The sequence below is a fragment of the Rhinatrema bivittatum genome, chromosome 2 (genome assembly GCF_901001135.1).
Source record: "Rhinatrema bivittatum chromosome 2, aRhiBiv1.1, whole genome shotgun sequence".
NCBI lineage: Eukaryota > Metazoa > Chordata > Amphibia > Gymnophiona > Rhinatrematidae > Rhinatrema > Rhinatrema bivittatum.
In genome coordinates this window covers 357,127,228-357,147,486 of record NC_042616.1, presented here as the reverse complement: position 1 = coordinate 357,147,486, position 20,259 = coordinate 357,127,228, and the positions used below count along the sequence as shown (strand labels likewise).

Here is a 20,259-nt window from a genome sequence, read left to right as displayed (position 1 = left end):
ACCAGGAACGTCGCCACGCCTGGCGAAGCACTAGAACCAGCGGTATCCTTCCTCACGGATGTGACCTCTGATCTGGTGTGCACCTCAGCCAGGGGTGTCTCATCCGTAGTGGCAGCCAGAAGGCAACTCTGGCTCCGAAGTTGGTCAGCCGACGCGACTTCCAAGATGAAACTCACGAGAATGCCCTTTAAAGGAGCCCTCCTGTTCGGAAGCGAACTGGAGAAGTTAGCTGACAAATGGGGCGAATCCCCAGTACCTCGGCTACCAGAGGCAAGAACAAAAAGCCAACGCCCCTCTCCCCGATTACCTAGGGGCAGAGTATCACAGCGCTTCAGACCCTACAAGAGTACATACCAAACCCCTCGCCCCGCAGGCAGGGGCCAGTCCTTTCGGAACAAACACAACAAGAGGGGAGCCGGCTCTGGCAAAGGTCCCAGTCGCACCCCTCAATGAGAATTAGCCGACTCATCCACAGGAAGAAGCCATAGGGGGAAGGCTTGCCCTATTCTACCAAAGATGGGTCAAGATAACAGCGGACAAGTGGGTCCTAACCATCATTCGAGAGGGGATACTACCTGGACTTCCACAACATCCCTCTGGACAAGTTTGTGAAATCTCCTTGCCACGCACCCTCCAAGAGGACAGCAGTGGAAACCACACTGGCCAAATTGCTCATCCTAAAGGCCATAACACCGGTGCCCACGCAACAACAAAATACTGGGCACTATTCCATCTATTTTATTGTCCCCAAGAAAGAGGGAACGTTCTGGCCCATCTTGGACCTCAAGTCTGTCAACCGCTACCTGAGGGTACCACATTTCCGCATAGAAACCCTGCGCTCGGTCATAAGGGCAATACAGCCGGGAGAATCCCTTACATCCCTGGACCTGTCAGAAGCCTACCTGCACATTCCAGTCCATCACAAGCATCAGCGATTCCTATGCTTCATGATCATGGATCACCACTACCAGTTCCGGGCACTACCCTTCGGGCTAGCCACAGCCCCCCGCACGTTAACCAAAATCATGGTGGTAGTGGCGGCGACACTGAGGAAAGAAGGAATCCTCATACATCCATATCTGGACGATTGGCTGATCAGGGCAAAATCTCCAGACGAAAGTCACCAGGCGACCACCAGAGTCAAGACCCTACTGGAGAGCCTTGGGTGGGTCTTCAACACAAACAAGAGCTGTCTGCAGCCTTCCCAATTGCTAGAATACCTGGGAGTCTGGTTCGATACCAAACAAGACAAGGTGGTTCTTCCCCCCCTACAAGGAGAAGAAAACTGATGAACCAATTGCGAAACCCGCGAGGAGGTCCCAGCCCCAAAGTATGGGACTACCTCCAAGTCCTCGGCCTCATGACATCAACCCTGGAAGTGGTCCCGTGGGCAAGAGCCCACATGCGACTGCTACAGTGCTCCCTACTGTCCCGATGGAACCCGATGTCCCAGGACTACGCCGTTCGCCACCAGCTCCAATGGTGGCTACAAGAAGACAATCTAAGCAAGGGAGTAAGGCTATCTCCACCAACCTGGGTCTCGCTCACCATGGATGTGAGCCTACGAGGGTGGGGAGCCCATTGCCAGGAACTGATGGCCCAGGGGCAATGGAACAAGGAAGAGTCGAGGTGGAACATCAACCGACTGGAAGCCTGGGCGTTCAGACTAGTCTGCCTACGGTTCCGTCACAGACTCCGGGGCAAATCTGTCAGAGTCATGTCGGACAACGCTACAACAGTTGCCTACACCAACCGCCAATGGGAACCAGAAACCAACAGGTGTCCCTGGAAATAGATTCCCTAATGGCATGGGTGGAAGCAAACCTACAAGGGATCTCAGCTGCCCACATCGCGGGAAAAGACAACGTCACTGCGGGAAAAGACAACGTCACTGCAGATTACTTCAGCAGAAAAAGTCTAGACCCAGGGGAATGGAAGCTGTTGACCACAGCCTTCCAGTTGATAGTAAACTGCTGGGGAACCCCAGCCATGGATCTCCTGGCAACCCGGTCCAACGCCCAAGTTCCCAACTTCTTCAGTCGCCGACGAGAACCACAATCTCAAGGGATCGATGCCCTCATCCAGACCTGACCACAGGAAGACCTGCTATACGCCTCCCCCCATGGCCACTACTGGGCGAGATCATCCGCAAAATAGAGCACCACAGGGGACTAATACTTCTAGTGGCCCCGGACTGGCCAAGAAGGCCGTGGTACACAGACATGCGAAGACGCGTGATGGGGAGACCTCTCCCTTTACCTCCACACAGGGATCTGCTCCAGTAAGGCCTGATCCTCCACGAAGACCCAACTTTATTCTCTCTTACGGTCTGGCCATTGAGAGGACACGCCTGAAGAAGAGCGGGTACTCGAGGGCGGTGATTGACACCTTGCTCCGAGTACGCAAGTTCTCTACATCGCTAACCTACATACGAATATGGAGAATATTCGAAGCCTGGTGCGAAGACCACGTCATTCTTCCACGGACAGCCAAAATTCCCACGATCCTGGAATTCCTTCAGGACGGCTTACAGAAGGGGTTGTCCCTTAACTCCATCAAGGTTCAGGTGGTCGCATTGGCATGCTTCGGAACCAAAGTGGAAGGCATTAGCCTAACATCTCATCCAGACGGCTCCCATTCCTGAGAGGGGTCAAGCAGATCTGTCCACCCTTAAAGTGGCCGGTACCCCTATGGAACCTCAATCTAGTTCTAGACTTCCTAGCGGGAGCCTCCTTCAGACCTATCCACGGTCTGTCTCTATGACTACTAACCTTGAAGACTGCATTTCTAGTGGCAATATGTTCGGCTCGTCACATCTCCGAACTTCAAGCACTATCCTGTCAGGAACCCTTTCTCAGATTCACACCGGGATCCATACAGCTACGCACTGTCCCCTCCTTCCTTCCAAATGTGGTTTCTCACATCCATCTAAACCAAACCATCTCGCTGCCATCTCTAGACGAGCACAAGGGCTCAGAAGAATCTCGCCGTCTTCGCCACCTTAACATCAGCAGACTCCTAGTCCAATACCTGGAAAGGTTGGAATCCGTATGAAAGATGGACCACCTATTTGTCCTTCACAGCGGGAAGAAACAAGGAGAAGCGGCCTCGCAGGCAACCATAGCCCGCTGGATCAAAGAAGTAATCAAGGCGGCCTACGTAGAGGCAGGCAAGCCTTCACTGCTACAAGTCAAGGCCCATTCAACTAGAGCCCAGGCAGGATCCTGGGCGGAAACCAAGATGCTGTCAACCACCGAGATCTGTCGGGCGGCGACATGATCCTCTATTCACACCTTCGCCAGGTTCTACCGCCTGGATGTTCAAGCTCGGGAGGACACAGCATTCGCAAGGGCAGTACTAAGTGGCCACGAGCAGCCTCCCACCCGGTTCAGGAGTAGCTTTTGTACATCTCATTGGTCCTGAATCCATCTGCTACACGCTAGGAAATGGAGAAGTTACTTACCTGATAATTTCGTTTTCCTTAGTGTAGATAGATGGATTCAGTATCCCGCCCATGGCTGCCACTATGCACGAAAATCTCGGGTGTCAATTCCCGAGAGCAAGACAAACACGGGTAAGCCTCGCTTCCCTTCAGCTAGGACACCCATAGTTACCAGGTGTCGGCGTTTCTCGGTTGAGGGCACTGGCGGTCTCTAGCTATAGTCCACGTCAACCAGTTCAAGTTGATCACGTTTCTCAAGTTATTCAAGTTAAACAAAGATAACCAAGTTAATCAAATTATCCAGACATACATATATCCACAATTGCTTTGCGAGGAGAATACTGAAGAGGAAAGCTTCCTGCACGGGTATATGTACTGGTGCTGACGTCAGATTGAAATCTGACTCCTTCTCCAACTGCTATCAGGAGCACACTATACCCATTGGTCCTGAATCCATTTGTTTACACTAAGGAAAATGAAATTATCAGGTAAGTAATTTCTCCATTGGCAAACAATTAATTCATGTGCTAGTTGCAGTTAGCCCTTAGTAGCACAAAATAAGGCATAAAAGCTCCTCATTGCAAACAGTATTTCTAGTTATTGTCATCTGTAATATTACATGAAGAAAATTATTTTCTTGACAAACAATTAACTAGTCTCTAGTAGTTGTAATGGCTTTGGAAACATTCCCAGGAATGGAAAATAAGGACAATTCAATAGCAGTTCATTGGTAGCTGTAATGGCTTTGCCAAAGCAATAGAAACTTCTCTTGGGAAACAATTAATTAACAAGTTTCTAGTAGATGCAGTGCTTCTGTAGCAACACACTGTAGTAAGGTAGAAACTGTTTTTGGTAAATAATTAGCCATTCTCTGTTAACTGAAAACTGGAGGGTGGGCAATATAACCCCAATATTTAAAAAAGGCTCCAAGGGTGATCCGGGTAACTATAGATCAGTGAGCCTGACTTCAGTGCCGGGAAAAATAGTAGAAACTATTCTCGAGATCAAAATCATAGAGCATATAGAAAGACATGATTTAATGGAACACAGTCAACACAGATTTACCCAAGGGAAGTCTTGCCTAACAAATCTGCTTCATTTTTTTGAAGGGGTTAATAAACGTGGATAAAGGTGAACCGGTAGATGTAGTGTATTTGGATTTTCAGAAGGCGTTTGACAAAGTCCCTCATGAGAAGCTTCTACGAAAACTAAAAAGTCATGGGATAGGAGGCGAAGTCCGTTTGTGGATTACAAACTGGTTAAAAGACAGGAAACAGAGAGTAGGATTAAATGGCCAATTTTCTCAGTGGAAAAGGGTAAACAGTGGAGTGCCTCAGGGATCTGTACTTGGACCGGAGCTTTTCAATATATATATAAATGATCTGGAAAGGAATAAGATGAGTGAGGTTATCAAATTTGTGGATGATACAAAATTATTCAGAGTAGTTAAATCACAAGCAGACTGTGATACCTTACAGGAGGACCTTGCAAGACTGGAAGATTGGGCATCCAAATGGCAGATGAAATGTAATAGCCCTTGCTGTAGTTACACGATGTTAGGTTCTATATTAGGAGCTACCATCCAGGAAAAAGATATAGGCATCGTAGTGAATAATACTTTAAAATCGTCGGCTCAGTGTGCTGCAGCAGTCAAAAAAGCAAACATGTTAGGAATTATTAGGAAGGGAATGGTTAATAAAACGTAAAATGTCATAATGCCTCTATATCGCTCCATGGTGAGACCACACCTTGAATACTGTGTACAATTCTGGTCGCCACATCTAAAAAAAGATATAGTTGCGATGGAGAAGATACAGAGAAGGGCAACCAAAATGATAAAGGGGATGGAACAGCTCCCCTATGAGGAAAGGCTGAAGAGGTTAGGGCTGTTCAGCTTGGAGAAGAGATGGCTGAGGGGGGATATGATAGAGGTCTTTAAGATCATGAGAGGTCTTGAACGAGTAGATGTGACTCTGTTATTTACACTTTCAAATAATAGAAGGACTAGGGGGCATTCCATGAAGTTAGCAAGTAGTACATGTAAGACTAATTGGAGAAAATTATTTTTTACTCAACGCACAATAAAGCTCTGGAATTTGTTGCCAGAGGATGTGGTTAGTGCAGTTAGTGTAGCTGGGTTCAAAAAAGGTTTGGATAAGTTCTTGGAGGAGAAGTCCATTAATGGCTATTAATCAAGTTTACTTAGGGAATAGCCACTGCTATTAATTGCATCAGTAGCATGGGATCTTCTTAGTGTTTGGATAATTGCCAGGTTCTTGTGGCCTGGTTTGGCTTGGGTTGGAAACAGGATGCTGGGCTTGATGGCAATTTCTTATGTTCTTATGTTCTAACTATAATGATTTTGCAGGAGCCGCCAATATCAGAGTATAAATTGCTTGGAACAAAGCACTGGTATACACTCTTTTAGAAGTTGTTTGCTTCCACGATAAAATATGCCATTTATTATTGATGATGATGATGATGTGCTGAATTCAAATATGATAATTAAACCAGCTGATTGGCTACTATTTCTATGATATTTAAGTTTTTACATTTTACTTTTGTCTATTACATAGATAGTGCGTAGATAGAGTTTAATCATATGTTGTAAGCTTAGGGTTTTTTTCATGTATTTATGGTTGCATGATATTTCACCTGTCCTGTTTATTTAACACTTTAAAAATTAAATCAGCAAATGGATTATGGAAAGAAAACTCACTATGAAACAAAGGCCAAAATCTATTATGTATATATACAGTACATAGATAGTTTAGTATTCATTCAGTGGCTACCCGCTCTTCTTGGCTTGTCTCTTGTATTCATTAAATGGAACGTTTCTTATCACTGTCCAGCAATAGTCTGCAAGCATTGATGAGCTCAATTTGCCCTGATACCATTTTTCCATTGCTGCGGTGTTCTGGTAAAATTGCTCTCCTTGCTCATTGTTCAGTGCTCCACAGTTTGGTGGAAAAAAATCTAGATGTTTGCAAAAAATGTATCTTTATTGACATGTTGCAGTCAAGCCTTTTGTATGCCTTAAGGCAGAGCTTTCCATAGTGTGTGTCGCAACACTTTAGTGTGTCGCCTGCAGTGTGCCAGTGTGTCGCGCAAGCCCGGTGCACGTGACACACTGGCAAGTGGGAGCCAATGCGGCCGCCGGTGGACCTCATCCCACTGGCGGCTGAGCAGTAAAGAATCGCTGTGCTGTGTGCCGCAGACACACAGCAGGAAGATCGATAGGACTGTGGTGGAGCTCACATGGCCCGAAGAACAAGGTTACGTCGAAACATGCAGATGCTCCTCCTTCTTCCTGCCCATGCAGCTGATGCCCAACATGTTCATACAAGCCGTTAAGCCCGTTAAAACGGGCTACATCCCTCTGTCTCTCACCTCCCCCTCATTCTCTCTCCCCTCACTCTTCACCACCCCCTCCCTCACCCACTCCTCCCCACCCTCCCTCTCCTCTCACTCAGTCCCTCCCTCCCACTCAGTCTCACTCACTCCCTCCCCCCTCTCTCCCTCCCTCTCACTCACTGTCCCACTCCCTCCCTCTCTCTCCCCCTCCCTCTCTCTCCCTCAGTCCCACTCCCTCCCTCAGTCCCACTCACTCCCTCTCACTCAGTTCCCCCTCCCTCTCACTCAGTCCCTCCCCCAGTCCCTCCCCCTCACTCAATCCCTCCCTCCCACTCAGTCCCTCCCTCTCAGTCAGTCCCTCCCCCCAGTCCCTCCCCCTCACTCAATCCCTCCCTCCCACTCAGTCCCTCCCTCTCACTCAGTCACTCCCTCCCCCCTCTCTCCCTCTCACTCACTCAGTCCCACTCACTCTCCCTCAGTCCCACTCCCTCCCTCTCTCTCCCAGTCCCACTCCCTCCCTCAGTCCCACTCCCTCCCTCTCACTCAGTCCCCCCTCTCCCTCTCACTCAGTCCCACTCCCTCCCCCCCAGTCCCTCCCCCTCACTCAATCCCTCCCTCCCACTCAGTCCCTCCCTCCCTCTCACTCTCTCTCTCCGTCCCTCCCTCCCACTCAGTCCGTCCCTCCCTCTCTCTCTCTTCTCCCTCCCTCGGTACTGGCCGCTACCGCCGCCCGCTACCGCCGCCGCCGTCGCTACCGCCGCTGCTGCTCGCTACCGCCGTCGCCGCCCGCTGCCGGTACCGCCGCCGCCCGCTGCTGCCACTGGACGCCGCCATTTTTTTCTTAGCGTCAGACCGACGTGCTCGCCCGCACATGCGCGGTAGAGCTGGTCTCTACTGCGCATTTGCGGCATGTCGGTCGAGCTTCGTTTATAGGTATTGATAGAAGGTAAACCCAGCTTTTAGTTGTCTGGTTTATGCAGGGCTTGCTTCATCTTAAGCCTTCCATCAGGCCTCCCACTCTTTTGGGACCTCAGTGTGGATCTGTCCCAGCTGATGAAAGCTCCCTTTGAGCTACTGCACTCAAGTGACTGAAGTACCTGATCTGGAAAAGTGTATTTTTGGTGGGGGTCACTTCAGTGTACAAAGTCAATGAACTTCAAGCTCTGGTAACTTATCCACATAATGGCAAGTTTTTTCATGACAAGATTATAGCAGAAAAACTAAATGAATTCTGCATTTTGTGATGGGGTTGATACAGTGGAACCCAAACAACTCACTCTGAAAATGAAAGATATAATACAGCAAAATGACAAACTAAAGAGTAACAAAACAACAGAACCTGATAGTTTTCATCCTGATTTCTGAAAGAACTCAAATAAGAAATTGCAGACCTCTTACTAGTGTTCTGTAACATGTTTATCAAAAATGGCCAAAGTACTCAAGGTTGAGGGGTGGCCAATGTAATGCTAGTTTCTTAAAAAAAAAAAAAAAAGAAAGAAAGAAAGAAAGCTCCATGGATAATCTGGGAAATGGTAAAAGCTATTCTTAAAAAAAAAATTACTGGCCATGGTCTAATGGGAAAGAGCCACCATGGAGGTAGCAAAGGAAAGTTCTGCCTTACCAATCTATTAGGAGGTCAATATTCAGCAGCTTTGTCCTGCTAAATCAACGATTTAGCCAGATAAACTGAGTTTATTCTGCTTAAGGGCCCAGAGCTCCTGGCACTTAAGTATTAATTTATTCACTTCAGTTCTTCACTATTAGCCTTTAGCCAGGTAGATTTAGGGAAAATCACCGCTATAGGGGTGAGCAAGAAGAAATGCATATACTTTTTTTGCGATCTGCTGAGTCCTTCTGATCCTGATTGGTCAATGTTGGAGATAGGATGCTGGGCTTGATGGACCTTTGGTCTGATTCAGTATGGCATTTGTTTCTTATCATTAGCATGTGGGATAGAAATACTGTCTCTGTGTGGCCTCTAATCAAATTTATTTAGGCCTTGTTGAATTGAAGCCTACTAACAAGTCTCCTCTTATATAATGGAACCTCAATATACTACTCACCCAGCTGATGTAATCTTCCTTTTAACCTCTGATCTCTTGGGTGCTAAATTACTTAACCTGAAAAGTCATATTTTTGGTGGCTGTCACTTGAGCTTGCAACATCAGTAAGCTTCAGGCTCTAGTACCTTATCCATTTTACTCAATATTTCTTCACAGTAAGGTAGTGCTGTGTACACATCCCAGGTTCCTGCCTAAGGTGTTGTCTGATTTCCACCTTATTCAGTCAATATGTCTTTCACCATTCTTTCCTAGATCATATGTTCATAAAGGTGAATTAGCCCTGCAGTTTTGACTGCAAAATAACTTTTGCCTGGAGTAGATAAAAGTCCTTAGAAAGTTCTGTGAATTGTTTCTTTTGATCAAAGCAGGCTTCAGATTGCTGTAACCAAACACTATATTTCTGCAGACTGCATCTTTGTTATGCTGAGCATGCCTACCTCTGGAAGGGCATATAAAGGGTAATAATGTTGGTGCCAAGGTAGCATCAATGGGCCATGTAAGGTCAGTCTCTGTTGAGGTGGTTTTCAGGGCTCAACATGGAATTCAGGCTACACTTTTATGTCCCACTATTGTTTAGTCCCTGATTACTGATGCAATAGTAGGTTTGATCCATCAGTATTCCAGGGTCACTTTGAGGAGATAAAACCCAACTTCATCACCTTTATTTTAGGTTATCTTCCTTGATAAACAAAGATATTATACTTACCTGTTTGTTTGCGTTCCATTTCATTTCCTCTTATTTTATTGGAAGATAAACCTTAGCCAGGAATTCCCATTTGTGGTGCTATTTTATCCTGCTTGTCCTCTGAGAAAGTGGAATTGCTTACCTGTAACGGGTCCTTTAAGGACAGCAAAATAAGCCACACAAGCCTATTCTCCTCCCTTCATAGTTGACTTCTCAAAGCTATTTTATAAGACTGAGGGTTCCCCTGCATAAGGACAGCTGAGCAGAAATTTCTTTGGACACCTGGAAAAGCTTTCTAAGTTTTTCCTTAGTTTTTGAGAAACATTTTGCATCTGTACTGTAGATATTGTCTCCTATTGCGTGGCTAATTATCCTGTTCTTCAGAGAATTGGTAAGCATCTCTGCATTACATCTGTATATTTTGATAAAATCCATTTTCTGATTAGTAAGTAATGAAGGATTCAATTTAGTAAAGATTTCAGTGGGAAAAGATGTTGAATATAGGGAATAAAACACAGTGGAACAATTTGCAGGGTGTGAAAGGTTTTAGGAAGGGGATATGAAAGGTTTTAGGAAAGGGATAAAAACACATTTTTTCAGGAAGCATATGGTATTAATGAGATGTGTTCATTTTATGCATTATGGGTGTGATTTGTTTTAATTTGTATTTATGTATTATGTATGTATTTATATGATCTGCCTTGGACAAATTATAAATTTGGAAGTTGTGGTATACAAGTATTTAAAAAAATAAATAATACTATACTAGTACATTAAAAACATTGGGTCTAGCTTCTGTTTGGGCTGCTGAGAACTGAAAGTATTTCATAGACAGCCAGAACCTGCATTGACTGGAAGAATGGGTTCTGCATGATTCATGAATACCACCAGATGATCACTTTAAAATGACATTACTTCCTTGGGACATACTAGCAGTGCAACTGTAATGATGAAAGAGGAAGAACATTTGAAGGTAGGTAACATGTTGTAGAAAATAGCAAAGTTGCAGATACTCTCCCCTAATCTGCAAATCACTGACCATGCTGATTCTGTCAGGCAGGTTGTTCTCCTGTGACTTTGTTACATCTGTGGGACTATTGACTTAAGATGAAATGTGAAAGGAGAGGTTTAACACAGCTAATGTATGAAGGTCATAAAAATTAGATAGCCAATCCAGTCTCTTTATTTGTCCATACTTTTTTTTTTTTTAATAGTTTTATCCCTGTAGTGACACCTTTTAATTCAAACCACTGTTTCTCTGTTTCACCAAAGTTTTTCTCCCTTTCAGACCCCCTCCCCCAAAGTACTTCTCATTCTAATAATAATGTTTTTTATGAAGTCCATGGCTATCATCTTTGTATGGCTCATTTCCTCTTCTTTGACATTTTGTAAATATTGAAGAACACAATCCGATGATAACTAGATTCTAGGTAGTACATAAATGGGTAAAGTGGGCTTAATGTTGCAGCGGGGAAATGTCTAACCCTTTTGTGTGGATTCTGTTACTAGTTGCTTAAGTTCCTTGTGACACGAGTCAAGGATTACCCAATATCTTGCTGTGTTTGTAATCGGTATGCTCCTTTATTTGTTGTTTGGCCTTCACTAAAATCTCTGTTCAAATCTTCTTTGTACTGAAAGTCAAGTAGATAGTAATTTCAATATTTGTAATGTCAGTGTTGGTTGTTTAAAACTTAGTATTCCTTTCTATTCTAATTTAAGCATATTAACATTTATAAGAGAGGTGAAGCAAAATTCATGGGATATTTTCATTATAATTTAAAATGGGTGTGCTATTAAAACATGTCGATTATTTCCTTAACTATTATTGAAAGATTTATCATGTATAGTGCTGTTTGGTGCTTGTATAGAAGGTGTGCTTTTGAGAGATAAGTAAGTATCCTACAGTTAAATTTTGCTCTGTCATCTTGTCTAGCCTGTTTCAGAGATTATGGTGCCACCTGTTGAGGATCATGTGTACAATGTTTTTTGTCTTGCATTGGTCTGAGGTGCATGCAGATAGGTATTTGCCATGCTTGGTGTATCCCACTACTGGCCATGGGATGGACTACAGAACATACAGGTCGATACAGTAAGGCCGCGGTAGAAACAGTGCAGCAGTGTCAGGCGCACCCTTCCTCCCCGCACGCACAGTTCTCTTCACTAACTCCCCGATTCTCTCTTCTAATCGCATGCAAATGCATGCCGCGGCTTTAAAGCGGTAGGGAAGGGTTATGCCCGCGTAACCCATTTTACTGTATAGGCGCTTAATACAGCGCCTATACAGTAACCTGGGTGCGCTGGTACCTGTCATTTCAAATGACATTTGAAATGACAGGCACCAGGAAGTGTAAAAATCAAAATTTTTAAATACCTGTCGGAGGGCCGCGTGGGTCCAGGCGGCCGGCGGGATCCGGGGGGCCGGTGGTCGCGTGTTAAATCTAGGCCGCGGGCGGGTGGGCACCTGTTCCGGGCGGCGGGTGGACGCGCGTTAGTTTCAGACGGCCGGGGGCAGGTGATCGCGTGTTAAATCTAGGCCGGGTCGCACAGACGCGCATTCATCCGCCTGGATGAATGCGCGCCTGTGCGACCCCTGCGATTCGGCGCTCAAGGCGTGACGTCACGGCATGTGACTGCCTTGAGCGCCGAATCGCAGGGGTCGCACAGGCGCGCATTCATTCACTGCCGGTGGGGGCTGCCGGAGAGGCAGCCCCCAGTGGGGGCTGCCGGAGCCCCCACCGGCAGCCCCCACCGGCAGCCCCCACTGCCGGTGGGGGCTGCCGGAGAGGCAGCCCCCACCGGCAGTGAATGAATGCGCGCCTGTGCGACCCGACCTAGATTTAACACGCGACCACCCGCCGCCCGCCGGCCGTCTCGAACTAACGCGTGTCACCCCGCCGCCGCTGCCGCCGCCGCCGCCTGGAACAGACGCCCACCCGCCCGCGGCCTAGATTTAACACGCGACCACCCGGCTCCCGCCGCCGCCGGCCGCCTGGACCCACGCGGCCCTCCGACAGGTATTTAAAAATTTTTATTTTTTCTTCTGACAGGTTTTATGTGTCCCACATCATTACATTTTCTCGATCATCTCTGTATCGCTTTTTTTTTTAATTGTGTTTTATTGTTTTTGAGTATCTTAAGCGGTGTTGATGGATTTGTTACTAGACTCAGTCCTAACTCCTACTAGGGGGAGGCGGTAAACTAACACGTTACGGCCGCGGCAAAACAGTGCGTTACTAATGAGATAACCTGAGCACGCGTTACGGTATCGGAGGGGAATAGCTAATTCCTTCATTATACAGCTAATTCGTTCATTTACATGCCGGGTGCGGGAAGGGTTACGCGTCTGTTTTAAGAAGCGCTACGGACGCGCGAAACTGGAGACTGTATTGCTGGTTTGCCTTACGTGTCTGAATTGTGCGCAGCGAGCTCGTTACAGACGAGAAATCTTCAACTGAACGTTACTGTATCGAGCTGATTGTATAACTGAATCAGAAGGTTATATAGTGATTATACACAGTAGTACGAGGGACTGGAGAAGTGTATCAGCAACTTCTAGAGCAGTGTCAGGCAAGACTGCAGGATCCTAGAGCTGCATTGCTTGAGACTGCAGAATGGTTTTAAAATAAATAAATAGGGGTTGATCACCCTGGTCCTAGAGTGCCACAAACATGTCTAGTTTTCAGGATATCCATGATGAATATGCATGAGATATATTTCAGTTTTTAACACAGTTCCTATCAATTTCTCTCTCTCCTAGCACTTCACAACCTTTCTCCTTCCCGCAACTTCTGCGCTTGCTGTCACCTGGTCCCCATCCTCTCCTTTTTCCTTTCCTGCTCCACCCTGTTATTTGTAATTTCCTCTTCCGCCTTTCCAATGTTGATTGTGAACCGGCATGATATGTCCTATGAATGTCGGTATATTTTAAAAGCATTTAAATAAATAAATAAATAAATAAATAAATAAATAATTGCAAACACTGCCTCCATTGTATGCAAATTTATCTAATGCATATTGGTCAGATATCCTGAAAACCAGACCTGTTTGTGGCACTCCAGGACCAGAGTTGACTTCCAAATACTTTTGCTCAATATTCATGTGGGTAGGAGAGGGTGAGAGTGATAAACCAATGGCAAAACACTGTGGAGTTGAATATATTACCTTTTATTGAGGAAGTAGTATTCACTTTACTGGCACAATGGAAAATAATTACAGTTTTAGGACCTGATGAGGTACATCCCAGAGTACTGAGTAACTAAAGGAGGTGCTGACTACCTCTCATATCACTTGAAATAGGAGAACACTACAAGGATGGAGACGAGGATTCCTATTCATCCAGTCAGACCAGTTCATATGTGTGGTTGTGCTCATCAACCTGCAGATGGAGATAGATTAAGAGGTTCACTGATGTCACAGCTTAAATACACCTGTGCTGATTTCAGCCTGCAAGTATTCTCTGTCTCCAGCAGATGGTAGCAAGCATTCCCTGTACGTACCAGGATCAGTCCAGACGGTGGGTTGTGTTCCCTTTCCAGCAGATGGAGTCAGAACAGAATTTTGGGAGAGGTTCTATATGACCTCATCACCCTGGTCTCTAACTTCAGTATCGTTCTGACTCCAGCAGATGTGAGCAGGGAACCCAGAGTTCCCCACTGTGGTAGCTTAGTCTTTTTTCTCTAGGCTCCTTTCTTTTATGTTTTAGGGATCAAGTAAAGAGTGTTTTATATTAGAGAAGCTTTATTTGCACTGTTAGTACTCTGGTAAAAAAAAAAAAAAAAAAAAATTTCCTTCTCCGGAGCTTGCTGACAGGCTGACCTTCTCTTATTCTTTATATTCTTTCCCTTTATGGGGTATTAGAACTGTGGTAAGTGTGTTTTAATTTTTTTTTCCTCAGGAAGGCAATTTTTTACTTCACAGTTTTCTTGGGGTGTACGCTGGTGGCGCCAGCCTCTCCCCCCCTCCCCCCCTCCTACTAACAACGTTACTGCTTACCCGCGGCCCCGCGACGTTTCAATTCCCTGGGGCCGCCAGCTACCGAGAGGGACTATTCCTCGGTGGTTTTCGTTGGGTTCGCAGAGACAGCTGGCTTTTGAGCACAGGCTCTTGCGCGAGGGAGATTTTGCTGCGCTTGCAGTCAATTTTCTTTTTCCCCTCACCGGGTCAAATGCTGCGCTCCGCGGTTTGCGTTTCCTGTGGCAGGCAGGAAGAAAACCTGCCTTCTGAGGGGAAGTGCTCGTGCTGCCTTTCCAAAGGGGAAGCCAGCTCTCCAGCGAGGGATGTTAGCGGCGTTTCAGACTGCTCAGCAAGGAAGCGGCAAGCCCCGTTCCCACCGACCGCGGGAACGGCGGCCATTTTGGAATCCAATTCTGAGGCAGAAATTTCTGAGGAGGACCTCCCCTTTACCTCAGCGCCGCTTCCTAGGACATCTTTGTACAAATTAGATACTGGACACCGGGAGGGGGAACCCCCGGGGGTCTCTACTGGGGGACTATCTGCTTTTTCCCCCGAATTTATTGTTCTAATGCACAAAGCTTTTCTGCAATTCCAAGGTGCACCTCTGGATCTCCCGGGACCCACGCCCCCCAAGTTGGTACGTCTGTCAGCTCCTCTGGGGGGACCTGCCTCTCAATCTTCAGCTCTACCTTCGGGTACCAATCCTGAACCCTCCAAGAGCAATTTTCTGCCTCCTAGTCCCCTCGTCGATCAGACTGGTTCCCCTTCCGGGGATATTTCGGGGGATGATCCTACCTTAGCGGCTCCTATGGAAGGAGATGACCCGAGGGTTCTACGCATTTTTCAACCTGAAGAATTGGAGGATCTCATTCCTTACATTTTGAAAGAGATGGACATCGACCCTCCTCCCGAACCGGTCGGTACAGATCCTAATGTTAAAAAGGGAGATCCTCTCTTAGCAGGGCTTCGGCCCCTGGCTAAAGCTTTTCCTACTCATCCTTCCTTTCTCCAGCTCATTTCCCGGGAGTGGGATACCCCTGAGGCGACCCTCAGGGTCAGCAGAGCTATGGAGAAGCTTTATCCCCTTCCACAAGATTTTCTGGATATCCTAAAAGTTCCTGCAGTGGATTCGGCGGTTTCGGCGGTTACAAAACATACCACCATCCCTGTCACGGGTGGAACCGCCTTGAAAGACTCTCAGGATAGAAAACTAGAAGTTTACCTCAAGAGAATTTTTGAGGTTTCCGCATTGGGGATGCGGGCATCTATCTGTAGTGCCTTGGCTCAGAGAGCGGGTCTAAGATGGGTACAACAACTTCTTACTTCGCAGGTATTGCCTGAAGCTGAAGCTCAACAGGCTGACCGACTGGAGGCCGTCCTAGCCTATGGGGCAGATGCTTTTTATGACCTCCTCAGAGTCCTTGCGCGCTCTATGGTGTCGGCAGTTTCGGCTCGGCGTCTCCTATGGCTTAGGAACTGGTCAGCGGATGCCTCTTCTAAGACGCGACTAGGGTCTCTTCCCTTTAAGGGACGATTCCTTTTCGGTGAGGATCTGGACCAAATTATTAAGTCCCTCAACGAGAATGCTGTTTACAAACTCCCTGAAGATCGTCCGAGGACTTCTAGGTCCTTCTTATTCTTCAGCTAGATATACTGCCAGAAATCAGCGGAAGACCCGAGTTACGCGTCAACAAACTCCTCGTAATCCGTCTTATCGTTCCGGTTCTTGGAACCGGTCCTTTTGTGGGCGCCGTTCCGGTAGGGGAGGACAGGGACGGAGCTCAGCTAATTCCACCTCCCTCAAGTCTACACAATGATGCCAGGCGGACCCACGATCCGATCCCCAAAGTGGGAGGCCGGATTTCTCTCTTTTACGAGGAGTGGATCCAGCTAACATCGGACCAATGGGTCTTAGACATTCTAAAACACGGTTACGTGTTGGATTTTGTCCATCTGCCCAGAGACAGGTTTCTCTTCTCCCCATGCGGTTCCCGTTCCAAACAACTGGCAGTTTGTCACACTCTCAACCGGCTGTCCGCTCTCGGAGCAATAGTGCCGGTTCCTGCCTCCGAATTGGGTCGCAGTCATTACTCCATCTATTTCGTAGTACCGAAGAAGGAGGGTTCTTTTCGTCCTATTCTGGACCTCAAGACCGTGAACAAGTCTCTACGGGTTCCTCGTTTTCGCATGGAAACCCTTCATTCGGTTTTGGCAGCGGTACATCGGGGCGAATTTTTGGCTTCATTGGATCTCACAGAAGCCTACCTTCATATTCCCATTTGCAGAGAACATCAGCGCTACCTCAGATTCAAGATTCTGGGTCGTCATTTCCAGTTCCGCGCCTTGCCATTCGGTCTAGCCACGGCACCCCGGGTATTTACGAAAATCATGGTAGTAGTTGCAGCGGCCTTGCGCCAAGAAGGCATCTTAGTCCATCCTTACTTGGACGATTGGCTGATTCGAGCAAAGTCCTTGGAACAAGGCCGTCAAGCAGTCAGCAGAGTACTTCGGCTACTCCGGTCTCTCGGTTGGATTGTCAACTATGCCAAAAGCCATCTAGTCCCCTCTCAGTCCTTGGTGTTTTTGGGGGCGTGGTTCGACACAAGAGAGGGCATGGTGTACCTCAAGCAGGAAAGAGCGCAGGCTCTCCGGGATCAAGTTCTGAATTTCTTGTCTCTACCGGAACCCACGGCGTGGGATTACCTACAGTTACTAGGAACCATGGCCTCTACTATCGATCTTGTTCCATGGGCTTTCGCTCATCTCCGTCCCCTGCAAAAAGCCCTACTATCCCGATGGAAACCAGCGTCGCAGGACTATCGGGTGCTTCTTCCACTCCCGGGGGACACCCTAGACAGCCTCCAGTGGTGGCTGGATCCTCAAAACCTAGCCCGGGGAATTTCCTTGGAGATTCCGGATTGGATTGTTGTCACCACAGATGCCAGCCTTGTCGGCTGGGGAGCTGTCTGTCAAGAGAGTTCACTTCAAGGCCGCTGGACAATGTCTCAGTCACGTTGGCCCATCAATCGGTTGGAAACCAGAGCGGTTCGTCTAGCTCTCAAAGGTTTTCTCCCTCGAGTGCATCACAGGGCGGTTCGAATTTTATCGGACAATGCGACCACGGTCTCCTACATCAATCGTCAAGGAGGCACGCGAAGTCTCCAAGTCTCCTTGGAAGCGGACAAGTTGATGCATTGGGCGGAACGACATCTCCTACGTCTCGCAGCCTCCCACATCGCAGGCGTGGAAAACGTACAAGCAGACTTTCTCAGTTGACAGTGCTTAGATCCAGGGGAGTGGGAATTGTCGGATGCAGCGATGAATCTGATAATATCTCGTTGGGGGACGTCCTCGCCTGGACCTCATGGCCACCGCAAGCAATGCAAAAGCTCCACGCTTCTTCAGCCGCAGAAGGGAGCACGGAGCGGAAGGGGTCGACACTCTAGTTCTTCCTTGGCCAAGGCACGTTCTCCTATACGTCTTTCCTCCATGGCCTCTGGTGGGAAAGATAATACGGAGGATAGAGATCCATCAAGGTCCGGTGATTCTGGTAGCTCCAGAATGGCCTCGTCGTCCCTGGTTTGCGGACCTTCTTCTCTTAGCCACGGACAGTCCGTTACGCCTCAGTCATCTTCCATGCCTACTTCGACAGGGTCCCATATTTTTCGAGCAGGCACATCGCTTTTGTCTAGCGGCTTGGCTTTTGAAAGGCGCAAGCTGAGACGACAAGGTTACCAAGAAGAAGTCATTTCGACTCTATTACGGGCGCGCAAACAGTCTACTTCGGTAACTTATATTCGAGTCTGGAAGGTATTCGAGACTTGGTGCGGATCGCATAATATTCAGCCCTCTAACGCATCGGTTCCTCAGATTCTTTCTTTTCTACAGGAGGGGCTGAACTTGGGCCTCGCTTATAACTCGATCCGAGTTCAGGTAGCGGCTCTAGGTGCCTTCTTACATTCCGGGACGGACTCACTTCTTTCTTCCCATCCGGATGTTATTCGTTTTCTTAAGGGAGTGAAACATTTAACACCTCCATTGCGTTCTTGTCCATCTTGGAATCTGAACTTAGTCCTGAGGGCACTTAGTGCTCCGCCTTTGAGCCTCTGCGAAACTCCTCTCTCAAGGATCTTACCTTCAAGACTATTTTTCTAGTAGCGATTAGTTCGGCGAGACGGATATCGGAGCTTCAAGCGCTATCCTGTCGAGAGCCCTACCTCCGTTTCTCCACGGAAGGGGTATCTTTGCGCACGGTTCCTTCTTTTCTTCCTAAGGTGGTTTCAGCTTTTCATCTTAATCAGTCCATAGATTTACCTTCCTTTGAGGCAAATGAATCTAAGGAGCTACGCAAGCTGGACGTAAAACGGTGTTTGATGCATTATCTGCACGTTACGAATGATTTTCGCACGTCTGATCATCTTTTTGTCCTTTGGTCAGGTCCTAGAAAAGGTCAAATGGCGTCGAAGACTTCCATTGCCCGTTGGTTAAAAGGAACAATCGTGGCCTCATATATTGGAGTCGGTAAACAACCTCCTTTAGGGGTTAAAGCTCATTCTCTCCGCGCACAGGCAGCGTCCTGGGCGGAAAATAGCGCAGTTTCACCTCAGGAGATATGTAGAGCAGCGACTTGGAAGTCGTTACATACCTTTGCGAGGCATTATCACCTGGATGTTCAAGCGCCTCCAGGCGGTTCTTTCGGGGATAGAGTTATTCGAGCAGGGCTCTCCACAGCCCGCCCATAGGAGGGAAGCTTTGGTACATCCCACCGTCTGGACTGATCCTGGTACGTACAGGGAAATGAAAATTATTCCTTACCTGCTAATTTTCGTTCCTGTAGTACCATGGATCAGTCCAGACACCCTTCCCTTTTTCATTTGAAGATATTATTGGGTGGGTCACCTCTGCTCGACTATCCTCTTCTGGTTTTCTGATTTTCCTGGTTTTTCTTTTACCAGGGTCTGTTATTTATCAGTTCTGCTTTTTGGCAAGTTCCATATTGCTGTTAATGTTGAATTTCAATACAGTTTTTTGTAATTTTCTAGGGAATATTTACTTGATCCCTCTGTTATTTTCGGTTTGGCTTTGCTAGACTAGATACTGAAGTTAGAGACCAGGGTGATGAGGTCATATAGAACCTCTCCCAAAATTCTGTTCTGACTCCATCTGCTGGAAAGGGAACACAACCCACCTTCTGGACTGATCCATGGTACTACAGGAACGAAAATTAGCAGGTAAGGAATAATTTTCATTTCCTTGTTGTGAACCGACACCTGGTAGGCTGAATAGGAGAGCTTTTTTGGAGGCAGCTGTGGAGGTGAAAGCCTTGTGCTCCTTCCCTCAGTTGAGCATTGCTTGACTAGAGGGCATCTAGGGGTGGTGTTCCTGTTCAGGGGTTATTAGGCTATTATGCCTCTGGCCTTCCCCTTCCCCCCAATCCTTTACTTTCCTTCCTCTTCAGCTTTTCTTTTTATAAGGGGCAATTTTTTAAATTTTTTTGACTCTGAGAACAGGTAGAATAAAGTGTGTAAAAAAAAAAATTGGGAAGGAAAGATAGTAAACGGAGAGTTGGCTGTATCAGGGCTTCTGGGTGAATCATTAAAGGATTTAGGGTAATTAAAATGCCGGTGCGTGCCAATACCGGGAGATATGCTCAAGGCTGGGCACGCACGCACCGTGTGCATTTCAAAGCAGCGTAGCCACGTGCGTATCTCCCAGGACGCGTGGAAGAGCCAGGTTTGAAAAAAAGGGCCGGGCTGGGACAG

The 20,259-nt window shown here is 47.2% G+C and overlaps 1 protein-coding gene across 3 annotated transcripts in view; it reads left to right on the top strand.

Annotated features, from left to right (window-relative positions):
* SLC12A7 (solute carrier family 12 member 7) overlaps positions 1 to 20,259 on the top strand; it is a 485,337-nt gene that overhangs the window by 174,990 nt on the left and 290,088 nt on the right. For 2 of the 3 annotated variants that reach the window (XM_029589924.1, XM_029589923.1), the window contains exon 11: positions 11,377 to 11,434. The exons of the other annotated variant lie outside the window; for it this stretch is intronic. In XM_029589924.1, coding sequence (XP_029445784.1) covers positions 11,377 to 11,434 — 58 coding nt within the window. The remainder of the gene's footprint in view (positions 1 to 11,376; positions 11,435 to 20,259) is intronic. 3 annotated transcript variants of the gene reach the window in all.